This window comes from Zingiber officinale, chromosome 5A (genome assembly GCF_018446385.1).
Source record: "Zingiber officinale cultivar Zhangliang chromosome 5A, Zo_v1.1, whole genome shotgun sequence".
In the NCBI taxonomy this organism is placed as follows: Eukaryota; Viridiplantae; Streptophyta; class Magnoliopsida; order Zingiberales; family Zingiberaceae; genus Zingiber; species Zingiber officinale.
The window spans coordinates 128,818,445-128,833,962 of record NC_055994.1 but is presented as its reverse complement, the minus strand read 5'-3'; the positions used below and the strand labels follow the sequence as shown (position 1 = coordinate 128,833,962).

Here is a 15,518-nt window from a genome sequence, read left to right as displayed (position 1 = left end):
AAGATATCAGGCCCTGTAAACCTATATGAACTTTCCACTAGCTATCGGATCTCGCAAACCTAGTTGAATTTTAGTCTAGTGTCAGGTCCTTCAGACTCGTCAACTCCTGCATACTTGATAAAGTAATTATATCACAAAATACTTTAACTTTAATATACTTATCATTCATCAAAACCTGGGTTAGATCATTAGTGTAAATTGTACCAATAGTTCTTGTCAACAAAATGACTTAATCACAGTTGAGCACCACTATCGATTTGATGTATTTATCGCTACAATATATTTTCAAGTTGAAGAGTTTAATAGTAGATTCAAAGATGAGGCAGTCAAACTTCTTAAACTTAGTTGTGCTTTGGAACTTAAAAGAAAATTTAATCTTCTTAATGTTGATCACATCTATCGACTTGCTAAGAAATTCTATTCTCTTGATTTTGGTACACAAGATTTGTGAATGCAATTAGATCACTATAGGATTGATATTGTTGGCCATAAAAGATTCCAGTATTTATCAACTATTTCTGAATTATATCGAAGATTAGTTGAAATAATTAAATCAAGAACCACAATTTGATTGACATGTAATTTTTTCTCATTTGTTATAGTTTATATATTATAATTATATCATTTACTTATATATTGAATATAATATATTTATTTAATTGGCAAACTGATTCGTCTTGTTTTAACTCTTTTCATCTCTGTCGCAACAACGGAGCAAACATTTTTAGTTATGAAACTTGTTAAAACAACTCTTTGTAATAAGATAAAAGAAGAGTTTTTAACAGAATTTATGGTCATCTATATTGAACGGGGGTTGATTGAAAATATTGATAACGATATAATAATTAATAAATTTGATTCTAAGAAGAATCGACGAGTACAACTTCAATAATATTTTTGATCTATGCTTTTAAATGTATTGAATATTAAATATTTTTATATCTTGTTTTTGAAAAACTAATATTTAAAAACTTTTTTATTTTATTTGTATTTTTATATCAATTATAGTGTATCGTAAGATAATTTTGAATTCACGCCCCTAGTTGGACCGTTTATTATAACTATTTTTGGATTTATTTTGATAATCGATAAGAAATTTTTATAGGATCAAGTCGGTTATCTGATTAATCAACCCTAAGGATGTGATATCCCATGCTAGTTAAAAAAAAAATGAAATCATACGATGGCTAATTTAGGACATAATTATTAAGTCAATTATAAAATGTTGATAAAAAAATCAATGATACCCAAGTTTATTAATGATTAGTGATAGCCTGCTAGCGCAAATGGATTATACAAGGATGTTACCGGTCCATTTTTTATTTTTAATGGATGTGAAAATTTATCCTCTTCCAAAAAATATGGGACTGTCTTATAGAAACTGTTAAGGTATCGATTTCATCTTTTATCATGTAATATTAACTAGTGATAAGTTACCAAAATAATACTTCCGATTGAAAATCGAAATAAATAGTTGATAGTTTGGTTGCAAAGATCAGGAAATGACAAATGTTTGTTGAGTTTTGGAACAATTCTGATTCGAAAAGCATCCAGTTGAAGGCTTGGATTGTTCTAGACCAAGGCTCCGTTTCTTCTCTACAGAATAATTTTTTTATATAAAATATTTTGCATTTGATGTATAGAGTTTCCTGGTTGAACTGAGTCAACTAGCCAACCCAACCGTCTACTTAAACCACCCAACTTTACCAGTCCGCCTAGACGGACCAAATGGCCATCCAACTCACTCTTTCCGAACCACTTGGATTCATCAAGATCGATCAACCTACTCAAACATGGGCGGAGAAAAAGGATTTCGTTAGTCGATTGGGCTCCAACGTTAACGTTTCACTGTCGTATCCTGGAAAACACAAGTTTTGTGAGTACTTGGTCTTCCATTTAACAATGTTGAGTGAGATATATTTTCAAACCTACAACAACACGAAGATGCCGGATGATCAAATACTCATCGAAATGCATCCAGACAACCCAAAACGCATCACACAAATCAGCATGCTTGCAAACAAAATATGGAACATTAGTGAACAAGCATTACGTGTGAACATTCAATATAAAAAATTATCAATGGAACTATAACACGATCAACTTTGTTCGCTTGAAACAAACGAGCACATAATAAACCATAAGAATGAAAATGTCATCAAACCATAATACAAATCATGGTTCATCAAAAATAGATTTACTGAACCAGGGCATAGAGATTTGAAGGCCGTGGAATCTTTATCTTCTTATGCTTGATGGAAAAGCTAACTAATGCGGAGACATGGCAACTTCTGTTATTAAGGAGATAGACAGAAGGATTCTTGATACCAATATGGTGTAATCAAGTATTCATCTAGCCTTGGTTTGAGGCTCCACTGGAGGATGGCTTAGCCACATATATTTGTTTCATTTTAGGAGCAATATTCTTATCCGCACTTGTACCTTGTTTTTTGAACTGGAATCTTCGATGCCAATCGCCTCCAGAGCCTGCACGGTTCACATTTCCACGTTGCTGATCACCATATCCAGCTACAAGAAGGTGACTACTCCCAGGCATTGATGGTGGTTGAGTCTCAGAGTGAGCATCTGTTACCTGGCCACTAGGTCTGCTGCTACTTGAACTGATACACCCACCATGATTAACAACAGCACCCATAGCTCGTGCTCTTGTGCTTGCAACTTTCTTCTCATCCACGTTTATAGTGCTTTGTAGAGGCCTGGCCAACTTGTTATTGCTAGTGCTTGAAGTTGGCTGCTTAGCCGAATCAAGTTCAAGTGACATAATTGGGACAGCGGAATTTGTAGTCGAAATGTTCTCACTAACTTCGGCAGAAGCAGCAGAAGCAGATGCATGAGGAACATCAGACTTATTATTTCCCATGGATGTATCTCCAGTTCGGCCAAATTGTAAAGGGATCCTATTCTCTGGCAGAGGTGGCGGCAGCTGTTGCTGTAGTGGAATGGATAAAGAAACAGAATGGAGCGGTGGAGGCACAGGAGACCAAGCTTGCAGCGGAATATTGGCAGTTGACTGAACAGAAAGTAGATACTCAAGTTACAGATGTAAACTCACAATAATATTGATTCTGACTGACAAGAAGCAAAATGTCATACTTCCTGTCAAATTTCAACCACAGGAAAACCAATCCATCCAATAATCATAGAAACAAAAAATGAGACTTGGTCCTCTTTGAACAACAAAGCACTAGTTGTATTTGCATATCAGATTTTTAAAAAAAAATGACACCTAGTTTTTGCCTATAGTTCAATTCACATTCCACATACCTGGAAAGGATTCATGTCAAACATGGTTAGAGGAGAAGCAACCATCAGAGATGATCCTGGACCTAAATTATGGACACTACTTCGTGCAGTGGTTGGGGTTCCTTGACCAGATACAGTGTTTCGATTGCTTGGATCAATATCATTGTCTCTAGCATTAGAAAAAACTTGTTTTTGGCTCCACTCTGGTTGCTTCCCAGCAGGTATATATGCAGTTCCCATATAACCTAATCCTATCTGCCCAAATTGTCCAACTGGAGGAAAATGATTGTAGACGACCATGGGAGAGGGGCATTGAACACCAGGCATTCCTCCAGGGCTGATGAATGTGCCATTATAACCTGCCGGTGGGTGATAAAAAGAGTCAACCCCAGAGTGGTACTGAGGCCATGCTGCCAGTGTACTAGAACCCAAAGAACCATTTTGAGATTGACTCTGTGAGCCAACAGACTCATCATTGGACCCATATGAAAAAAGACACCCATCTACTATTCGATTCATCTCAAAGCTAGGGAAATGTGAAGGTGGTGCTCCAGAAAATTGTGAGAGCATTGACATGGAAGCTTGTGGGCTTTGTAAAGCAGACCATACTGAGAGTGGAGTATCAACAGAAAGATCTGCTGGAAGAGCAACTGTTAAGGACTCTTCACTGGAAGACTGGACGGTTATTTCTTGGTTTGCTGCTGCACCTGTTGAATTTTTTCATATGTTCTCATTATATTATGAGAGCAGTGACTTCATAATAATGAAATAATGAAGATACAAGAAAGAAAATAGGGCTTATTTTATCACCTCGAGCAGCCAATGCACTTCCATCAGCAGAAGAGTAAGTTTTGGTGTCTGAAGAGGAACCAATAACAGGTCCAATAATTTCATCATTGGTAATGGCAGCTACTGCAATAGCTGAAGCAGCTGCTTCAGCTTCTGCCTCTGCATCTTCAAGATTTGCAGATGATTGACTAGAACACTTTTCTTTGACTAGAAACATAGCATGATTGCTGTTTGCCAAATTTTGATCTTTACTAAAGTCTGATTTGCCAGAATCTGGAGGGCCAAGTACCTTCGAAATGGTTTGGCTGACGGAAGGCAAAACATTTGGTAGAATCACTGCTCCTGAACCAAAAGAATTAGACAAACTCAACATTTTGTCCAGAAACACTTGGAATACATTAAAATATAAAAGAAGAAAAGTGCTTGCCAAATTGGATTTTCTCGGCTGCGATCAGGGAATTAACTGATGCTGCACATGAAGGATAAGTGTTCTCTAGTGTCACAGCAGACGATGCAAATTTTGGGGGTTCAAGAACATTGCTAGATGCTACTATTGAGTCAAAATGTGATGGCTTCATAGCTTCATCAAGCTGAGTTTGAGTCAAATCAATTGCCTAAAAGATGATAATATACAAAGTTCAACAACCACAAAATCGACAAAACACCACAACAAAGCCTTATCCTACAATGCACATAAAATTCAATATCCATGCAACAACAATCACCAAGCCCTATCCCACAATGCACATAAAATTCAATATCATGGATGAACATTATAGAAAAAACAAGAGAGAGAGAGAGAGAGAGAGAGAGAGAGAGAATATTCTGCTGCCTATAGCAATGGGAAAAAAGGGCTTCTAGAAAAATGATTATATTATTGAAAATTGACCAGAACTTACAAATAAATTCAATCTGGTAATGCAGATTGTCATGGTAAAGCAAAGATCACTAAAACACTAACAACAACAACAACAACAACCAAACTTTATCCTACTAGGTGGGGTCGGTTATATGAATCCTTCTACATCATTAGGCTCTATCCCCTATTATATCATTATCTATACTTAACTAAATTTTATCTTGTTTTATTATTACTAAGTCTTTTTGGGTCTTCCTCTTCCTCATTTGACCTGCGTATTTTTCATAATTTCACATTGCCTAACTAGAATCTTAAATCTCTCAAAGTTTTCTCTCAATCGAAGCAACTCTGACTTTCTCTAATGCTCTCATTTATTATTATGTCTATCCTTGTATGTAACAGATTTAACATCCTCATCTCTATAACTCTCATTCTGCTCATGTGCTCGAGTCATAGCCCAACATTCAATGCTATATAATATAACAGATTTAACCACCGTTTTGTTGAACTTCCCTTCAAGTTTTAGATGTACTTTACGATCACATAAAACACCCAATGCCCTTCATTCCTATGTTGTTGGTATTCTATGTAAGACATCTCTCAATCCCTCCATCGCTTTAAAAAATGATCCTAAATACTTATAGCTCTCGGTTCCAAATAACTCGTCATCTCCTATCTTAACAGTTATATTATTACGTATAATATTGCTAAACTTAAATTCCATATATTGTGTCTTTACTTTACTAAGCCTAAAACCTTTCACTTTTAGTATTACCGTCAAGATTCTAGTTTTGCATTTATTCTTACCTCATCTCATCTGCAAATAACATACACCACGGTACTGTCTTGAATGTGTTGAGTAAGTTCGTATTTGATTAGTGTAAAAAGATAGGAGCTTACAACCGATTTTTAATGTAACCCTATCTTTATTAAAAATGCTTTAGTTAATCCGCCTCTTCACTCTGATTGTTACATTCTCATATATATCCTTAATTAGTTAAATATATATTACACTAACACCTCTCTTTTTTTAAATTCTTCATATAAAACACTAAGAGGAAAACAAAAGTTGATTAAAAGAAAGCGTTTAGGCTAATAATTATTGGAAACAAATTATTAACAAAACCATTACATAGTCTACTAGTGCAGTGGGATCTTGGCAAAAAATTAAAATATACTTTTTCCCATCAAATTTATGATACTTATTATCATTGTAAGGTACATAAAAATTTTTGAGCTTTTCACATTTTATGCTTTATAGTGATACTTATCATCATTTTGTACAGGATTGTAAGGTATATAAAAAATTTTGAGCTTTTCACATTTTATGCCTTTTATAATGATACTTATCATCATTCTGTACAGGACTGTAAGGTATATAAAAATTTTGATACTTATTCTGATCATTTACAGCGTGCAACCATTTAAAATTGGCCTGCAGGAAAGTCAGTAGATACAAGAGGGTCAACAATGTGCTCAAAACAGACTAGATAACACGTATCCTATATTTCACTTTTATTAAATGTGCTGCTTATACACATTAAGAAAAAAAATAGCAGTGGCATGACAGATGCATCAAGACCCAAACAATTCTTGTTGCTCTCTGGATAATAGGAGATCTAGGTCAAAACAAGAAAAAAGAGGAAAAAGAGATAATAGGGTGTTAAGAGTTGAGTCCTAAACACGGAGACCAAAAAAAAAAAAGAGATGAGAACAAGGCAAAAGTAATCCCAACAGATATTCATACCTTTTATCGAATTCTTTTCAAATTAATCAACAAAAGTGGAAAATAAAAAAGGACCTGACAGCTGATTAAGGACTTGGTAATATAAGTGCCAAAATCTTCTCGTTAAATTTTACTTTATTGGATCTTGTCAAGTCAACACGTGAAAAATTGAACTAAACCACAATTATCAGCAACAAATAGGTAATATTCAGGGTAATTATCAGTGTGCTGATATTCAAAAGCCTCATAAGAAGAAAATTAACCAAATCTCTTTTGATTAGTGATGGACAAGAATTATAAAAACATTATTATTTATTAGACTGACAACTGTTTACAAATATGGCCAAATGACTTGCAGTTTACAGGAACTTCATATCATTATACATCAATTGTGAATCTTGCCTAACACGAAGAATAATAAGGCCCACAAAATGGGAACAAGTGAAAATTAGATTGATTTAAAATTTAAAGGTTTGATTAGACAAGAAACAAAATTAACGGCACAGAAAAACAAAATTTCTAACTAGACAGAATCTCAATTCAAGAATTTGTTTGGTTTTGATATTTTACTTTCTCCTACAGAGAACTATGGAATATTTATAAAAAACTCTTTATCCACATAACAATGGACTGAGGCCGCATATTTTACTCCGGATGAGTTTGATGAACTTGTAGTGCAAGAGCCATATTCTTCTCTTCCCCTTTCCCACAACCCCAACCTTTTTACATCCACAAAGCTTAAACAGATTTCAGGTAAGCTTAACCCACTGCATCCTCAGACCTTCCAAGCATTTTACAATGCAGCAGAATGAAAGAGACTGAATATTTCACAAAATAGAAGTAGCTCAAGGTTAGCTCGTGCTTAGTATATCCTTTACTCCATATGTAGTTTGTTATTTAAAATGCTTTTCTCCATCCAAAATACTCAACACTTGAATACTCTTGTAAGTTGTTACATTTCAGCAGTCATTATGCACAATGCAAGGGGAAAAAAAATACATATCCAATAACCACATCTATCAATCCTGATAATAACAAATATGAATTTGAAGCAATTGGATGAAATCAACATAATGCAGGGCAAGAGACATTTTTCGAACAACCTTTGTGCATTTAGCAAGCACATGACCATGTACAACTAATTCTTTTTTTCTTTTCTTATTTTGCTTTCCTTTTATTCAAACCAACACTGCAAAACTTGGCTTTCCAAATAAAGCTTATTTAGATCGTGATCGACAGATTTGAAAGATATCTGAGAATAAGAATCCCAATAACAAAAAAATAAATACAACAGTAATAAATTGAAACTTTCTAAATATGGCCAAAGTTAATATGTCTAAGCTAATATGGATAGTAAAATGGTCTTATCACTACATGATAGTTTATAAAACTGAAAAACAGAAAATGTAGAAAATCACTGATCACACTACAAAAAAATATCTGAGAGACAGACAGACAGTTGGTCAGGAGAGAGAAAATGCCAAGCCAGAGTAGGGGCCGCAGCTTTGCAGCCACTTCCAATTTGTAACTATAATTGTCACAAGGGACAAGCAGAGAAAGTAGTGAGAAAATAAGCGCAAAAATAAATTGAGGGCTCTTGCATAGGGATTTCTAAATGATACTGTCAGTTTCAGTGTCCTAATTCCTAACGTCTCAAACCATGGAATGGATGGATTAGATGTACTGGTGACTATTGATGACCCCTCCACATTTTCCTAGAAATTTGCCCATTCAATTTATTATGTCAAATTACCTGTTTTGCCATTGACATGCAGATTTTCCCCATATCAAATCTCTTATTAATCAATACTATCAATTGTCCAAGTTACTTTATCATTATTTGTTAGCTTATAAAATGTGACTTATCTATAACATTTATAGAAAGCTTATAGTATACACACTATATCATAACCTAATAAAATAAAAAGAAATCAAATTATTATACTAGTGGATCATGGATTTCTGGATAGATGCCACAAGTTCACAATCAAACTTATTAGATCATCCTTGTTTTCCATGCTGACTGAGTTTCCTAGATTAAGAATATTTACACTACTCATAAGTTTAGGTAAAACTTCATAATAAGGTCTGATGATATTAAAAAAAAACTCAGACTTTAGTTGCATTTTTAAACATAAGAAAGACTACATTATCTTAAATTCTTAAATGACAGAAAATAGAACTCAAAGGAAATCCATTATATTTTTCTCTTGTTTCATCACACATATTAGTCAATATCATTTTAATATAGTCCATTAGAACATAAAATCTAGCAAACTAGCTTGAGAATATAATGATATGTTTAAAATCAACACATGGTTGATATGTTTAAAATCAACTGATATAATCCATTAGACAAAAAAACTAGCATGTTATTTGACAAAAAATATTCTTGCATATGATCTTTAGCATAGAAATCAGTCAAACTAGCCAACATGAAAGCTAATGCAAGCAAATCAAACTTGACATGGAAATATGAAAAGTCAAAAGAATTTTAAGTTTTCAAACCATGTAAAACTACAAATCTGACTTCAGTCAAGAAAAGAACCTAGATCATGCAGACCAGAAGTATCTCCTTATAAACTAGTAAGATAGTACCACCACACTTTCCAGACTGCAGAGTGGGTTTTACCATAGTAAGATTCTACCAAGAACTTACTTCAAACAAACAATGCTCTGTATTTGCATGAGGAAACTAGTTTAATGAGCAGATGTTGGTCTCTTGATGTATTTACTTTAACTGGACACACAAATAAGAACCAAGTCGTCAAAGCCAAGTAACTATATAAGATAAACATTATGGAATTTTAAAACATTACCAGATTTTCATTGTCCCATGAACTCAAAGACAATGCAGAATAACCATGATTTACATTTTTGTTTTCTGATGGCCCAAACATAGGCATTGCCTCACTATCAGATACAGCAGGTTTAGGTATCGCCAGACTTGATCTGTAAAAAATACGTTTTGATTAAAAAAAAATCATTTGTAGAAATAAAAGAAACCATCCAAAAGATAGTGCATACTTCAATTGGTTCAATCTTTTTTCAGAACCGATATTTACTGAAGGAATGCCAATTGGAGGCAGAGCCTGAGGTGAAAAGTTGGCAGTAAATGTTAATGATGCCTCAAGTTTTGTAGATCCCTTTACCCCAGCAGTTAGTGTATTAGAGCAAACACTATTAGCTGTGTCTCCCAGAGAATATGCAACTGATTTATTGGAGTTGGTTTTAAAGGCACTACTTTGTAAAGCAGTAGATTCTTTAACAGGTGCCTGTTGATCACATAAAGATAAAAAGATAAATGTCCTTTGAACACTTATAAAAGAGACTATTTGAGAATCACATGGATTAAGTTAAATAAATTACCTTTTGCACCCTAGCCTTGGACTTGTTTTCTTTAGCCCTTTGTTCACGTCGATCATTCAACATTTGCCTTTTGGACCTTACCTCAATAAAGTCATCCTCATTACTAGGAACTTCAATTCCTGTTTGCTTAAAAACACGAACGACTCCATTCAATAAAGGAACCTCACTGTAATCCACAAGAATGTCACTTGCATTTGTGTTGCCTTTACCAGCATGAGATTTGCCAAAGTTGGTGCTCTTTGAAATAGATTCATTACTTGCAACTTTGTCAACATTCCTGTCAGAACTCATAGATTGAGAAGTAGAAGCACCTGAACTAGAGTCATTTGATTGGTAGGTAAGCCTGGTTGATTTTGTCAAAGCTTCATCTTTCTTACCTAAGTTCCGTATAGTAATTCCAGTAGCCACTGAATTCTCATCTAGCCCCATATTATTTAATGATTCTGTGCTCTGTGTTTTCTTCCCCTGAATATTATCTCTGACTCTGAACTCAGTTCTGTGATTATGTCTCTTTGATCTACGGGGAAAACCACTTAAATCTCCCTGCAGTTCATCCATATTAGGATATGATGGCGCTCGAGCAGAAGTTCTAACACTGTGAGCATATCTCTTCCTTTGGCCCCCAGCTAAAGTACCTGGAGGAGCTTTTAGTCCAGGAATGTGCCTTGACGAATGAAATTCACCATGTTGCTGAGGTTGAGACACTTTTCGCCTTCCATTGAACCTATAGCTTCTCTTCTCATTGGTATTATCATAAACATGACTTTCAGCATGACAGACTGACTCATTTGTAACTTTCTTGTCACCCAAAGTTGAACTATTTGTCCACTTCTGAGAAGCTACAGAAGCATTCTTTCGTGTCTCAACGAATGGTTTAATCTGCTCAGCTAGCAAATTCCCTGCAGATGGTTCAACTATTTTTTGCACAAGAGAAATTTGATTAGCAGAAGAACCAGAAGGTTTTTCATCCTGTGGTTTTGTCATCTGAGAAATGTTTTGAGCTGCTTGCTTAGACAAACAACCTGCAGGATTTTGATTAAATGAATAGGGAGCTGGAACAGGAGGGTGACTGATCGATGTGCCATGAGGGACTAGTGGCAATGTACTCTCGGAGAGAATTGGGGCAGCATACCTTAACTGACCAAACTGGAACAAAGGACAATGTGAACTAACCTGTGGCAGAGATGGACTTGTATGTGTATAAGAATGAATTGGCATTTGAATAGAACCAATCTGAATGGCTTGTATAGGAGAAGGAATCAAAGAAGGACCAGAAAACAGACCAAACTGAAGATTAACAGGAGCTTGAACCTGACTAACAATAGAAGGGAAGGATAAACTTGGTGGATCTGTTGTTGAAGATGCCATAGACAAGCTTGTGGCAGGAATCATAGGTTGATCAAGCAGTCTTGAGCTTTCAGATGCCTCAAAACTGCTTGCAGAATAGTCAGATGCTCCTGCAGGATCAAGAGATAAAATGTGCAGAGCCTGTTCCATTTCACTTATATTTGTTGAATAACTATCAGCAGTGCCTTTTCTTGCAGATATTTCACCATTAGTAATCAATTCTTCCAAGCAACCTACTGGGACAGCATGTAATTTAAATTCCTTTTCACTGTCGCTAGAAGATATCTCAATGCTATCTATATTTGGAAGTTTAATTTCAACACCTTCATTAAATCCAAGAATTACTTGTTCCATATTGCAAGTTTGTGTATCAGATTGTAAATCTTCCATATCCTGAACCTGATGAAGATTAGTATTGTCACCTTCAAGCATTTCAGCTATGTCTCGGAATTCATGGCACTCATTTTCCAGTGTCTCTTCATTGACCGCAACAGGCCATTCATCATCAACTTCAGGAGAAACTGAACTTGAAGTCGCCATTCTATCCATAGTACCACCTTCCAGTGGGAATACAATATGCTCACTGTCAGACACAATAGTATGGTCACCATCAGCAGAAGCTGGCAGTGGGGGAGAATCCCTAGAAACATCCATCTCATGGTGTGAAAGAAGTGCAGGCGAACTTGGTGGGCTCGAAACAGACAAGGAGAGCTGTGAACCACATCTTGCGCTCATTTTCTCTGATTCTTGCTCTGAATTGATAGAATTCCCCTCAAAAGAAGCAGCTTTCGGGGTTTGTTGAAGACTTTCATGAAACAAATGGTCATTACCTTTCAGCATAACCTGATGATCATATCTACTTGCATGACTATAATGGTTATCGTTGTCTATGAAACATGATGGACTAGCTCTTTCTTTAGTGTCTCTAAAAGAATTTCTATGCAAAGGGGCTACATAGGGAGGTGGAGGCACATGTGGTTGCCTTGGTAATTGGCAGGACCTTGTGAAGGATGAAAAATTGTCAACCGAGTAATCAGATGATAGTTCATTATATTGGGCATGGTAACTCCCATGCGAATTGCCTTGCACCATTCTAACATCTCCAAACTTGAGATCATCATTAAACTCAGCATCAGCATCATTATTCCTCTTGAAATAATCAAGCCTTTTGTTAGAGCTCCATCTTGGTTTCCTCTGTTCGCGGTATTCATCTGGCATTTGGGAAGATTCCATCATAACTTCTTTAGAGGATGGTCTACTAGGTATTGGTTCAGTACCACAATGGAACTCTGTCCTCTTGTAACCAAAAACATCCTGCCTTTGATTTTGGTAAGCATTCTCTTCATCTAGGGAAGGAATAACTGAATCAACATAGGAATATTTTCCTCTGTCAATAACAGAAGGAAAACTATCCCTGGGAAATTGAGACCTAGAACCCACTTCTAGAAATCTATCGACAGATGAAGAATCAGAAAATCCAGAGTCAGTGATCCGTTCTACCATCCTTTCACCATCCTCCCAGCCTCCATCTTCTGCAACTACTGTAATGTCTCTTTCCCTAACAACATCAGGTATTTGTTCATTAGAAAATGTAGGAACTCTATTATCTTTTCCTTTATTTTCAGCCTGTCGTCTAGAGATTCTGGCTTCCAACTCCAAAAGCTTCTTTCGTGCAGCCTCTTTCCTTCTTTCTTCCTCCATTTGATATCTCCTCTTCTCCTCTTCTCTTGCTATCCTTTGCTCTTCAACTCGCCTAGCAATCTCCAATTTCTCCTGCTCTTCTCGCAAAGCAAGCTCTCTTGCCTCTTCTTCAAGCAACCTTCTTCTTTCCTCCTCTTCTTTGGCCAACCTCTCCTTCTCTTCCTCTTCTTTTCGTGCAAGTTCCAAGGCTCTAGCTTGCTCTTCAAGAACATGCTGATGTTCCTCTTCTCGCAACCTCAAAATTTTCTCAACCTCTGCTTCAAATGACTCTCGAACAGGGTCATGTAAATCAATTTGTCTCTCTAGAACCTTCTTCTTTAACACTTTAGCATTCATGTCTCTCATACTCCCTGAAAAAGAATCCTTGCTGTCAAATTCAGCATCTTCAAGGAATGGCTTTACACCACTTGATGAAGACGGTTTTTCTCTACCAGAGTTCAGTATTGGATTGCTCAAGGAAGTAGCTTTATTATTGATCAAAGATTGGCCCTTCAACAATGTGTTATTCTGAAAGGAAGTTCCTTTTGACCAACTACTAGGATAACCATTGTGTTGGTTATGGACATTCTTTGCGGCACTATTACCACTGAATGCCATTTTATTATCAATTCTTAAACTCTCAAGGGAACCCAATTCTTTCCTTTGGTATCTATAATCTTGGCTTCGCTTACCAAAACCATCACCAAAATTTTCTCCATAAAATGAATGAGCATTGATGCCATCCACATTAATTTCCCTGCTTCCACTTGAGGGTCTAACATTATGTCTATCTTTGTTTGCTCCAAATGCATTCACATTTGGTCTATCCCTTGGATTCGTTGAAAACCTTGAAGAGCCAAATTCATGAGTTTCATTAGTTGCATTATGTAAATCCCTCCCCAAGGAGCTGCTTTTCAAGAAATCCCTGGACCAAGGACTGCTAGTTCCTGTATCCTGCAGCAAACGATCATTGTATGCATCATGAATCTGAACAGATTCAGACCTTGAAAACCCATGATCCCTCTCTCGTTCAGGAATGCAAAGGCCTGTATCACGCTCATCATCTGTCCAATCTGATGTGTGATGCAGCAAAACCTGTGGCAATAGAGCAGGCATGTGTCCATTCTGTTTCTGCAAGTTGTCTGAAGAACCAAGTGGCTGGATTGACCCCCCATCTACATCTGACACGTTATCTGTTATAAGACGGGATGATCTGATCTGAGGCCTCATCTGGAGAGGTGCATGTAGGACAGGCACCTCTCGGCCATTAGACTGCTCCTCAATTCCCTGTCTTTGCTTCTGCTTCTGCTTCAATGCCTCTCTCTGCTTCGGAGCAGAGCTGAATGTGGCTCTCAATGAAGGGAAGTCTTCGCCCTTCAAGATCACAGCTTTCTCCCGAAACCCTTGAGCAGATGCAACATTCGGCAGCTGGCCACCTGGACGAGCACCTGGTGGCATGTAAGGGTTACCTCCAAGCTCATTGCCTGCGATGGCTGATCTTCCCAAGTGATCCTGCCCTCTGATGCTGCCGTCTTTCTCAGGGACAGAAGACGATGCTGGCGGAATCTCTGGTTTGCTCCAGCCTAAAATCGAAGAACCAGTACGCGATCCAAGCCCTAGGCTTCCATTCCCAGCACCGGAACCAGCGGAAGCAGGATCGAAGCGTTCGTGTTCCTTTCTCAGAGACGGCAGATTCAAGGGGGGCGGAATGGCAAGCTTCTGAGCGGCCTTCGCCGAGGATGAAACCGAACTCCGAGCTCTGGATAGGACGACCATACCTCCACTCCCACCACCGCCGGCGGAGCCAGAGCGAAGGCGGCCATGTACAGATGAGGAAGAGATGGGTTGGCCGTAGGATTTATTGAGATTAACGGAAACGAATTTGCTCTGATGGGCCATACCAAAGGGAGACGCTGTCTCCCGTCGCCGCCACTCCGATCGGCCAAACCCTAACCCTCGATCCCTTCACGGCGAACCGATAGCGATGAGGATTAGGGTTTATGCCGCAGAGGTGCTGATAAGGGAAAGGGGTAACTTACTCCTCTTGGAGCAGGCTTGGCCTGCCGGTAGAACGTCGGAGGAACGGCGGAGGAGCGGGGCGCGGCGAAGCGGAGATCAATTCCGACCGCGATCGCGAGGAGAGAGAGCCGGCGGCTTCGTTAATGGTTTTGGAAGGAAGCTTGAAAAAAATGCAGCGAGCATTTTTATCGCCTTAATTAACAGAGTTTAATCTTTTATTTATTTGGTCATTTGTTTAATATTTATTATTATTGAGTATTACCAAAGGCAGTTTAGCAATAATCAAACTATGCCAATCTATTGCCATTTAATTTGGGTTTAGATTCCTAAAATTTGGGCTTTAGTATTGGGCCGGAAGAGAAGGCGTTGCAAGTTCTTTTAACTTTACTCCATTCGTTATTTTGGCAAGTATCAGTTTATTTATTATTATTCCATTTTCTATGCCAACACATTGGCGCATGAGTT

At 37.2% G+C, this 15,518-nt stretch overlaps 1 protein-coding gene across 1 annotated transcript; it reads right to left on the bottom strand.

Annotated features, from left to right (window-relative positions):
- Positions 1-2,039: 2,039 nt before the first annotated feature.
- Positions 2,040-15,218, bottom strand: LOC121981723. Its single transcript, XM_042534404.1, has 7 exons — positions 10,008-15,218; positions 9,666-9,913; positions 9,458-9,590; positions 4,481-4,667; positions 4,075-4,395; positions 3,286-3,971; positions 2,040-3,031 (listed from the first exon to the last, which is right to left on the bottom strand). Exons 1-7 carry the CDS (start codon positions 14,931-14,933, stop codon positions 2,354-2,356), a joined length of 7,179 nt encoding a protein of 2,392 aa, XP_042390338.1. The 5' UTR covers positions 14,934-15,218; the 3' UTR covers positions 2,040-2,353.
- Between the last annotated feature and the right edge of the window lie 300 nt (positions 15,219-15,518).

What these genes read in the sequence shown, in the direction of transcription:
- LOC121981723 (XM_042534404.1), bottom strand. Translation starts at nt 14,933, where the DNA reads ATGGCCCATCAGAGCAAATTCGTTTCCGTTAATCTCAATAAATCCTAC. An exon ending in AAAAGATTGAACCAATTGAA is followed by an intron (nt 9,591 to 9,665) that starts GTATGCACTATC and finishes TATTTTTTACAG; the next exon opens with ATCAAGTCTGGCGATACCTA. An exon ending in AGCCGAGAAAATCCAATTTG is followed by an intron (nt 4,396 to 4,480) that starts GCAAGCACTTTT and finishes CTTTTGGTTCAG; the next exon opens with GAGCAGTGATTCTACCAAAT.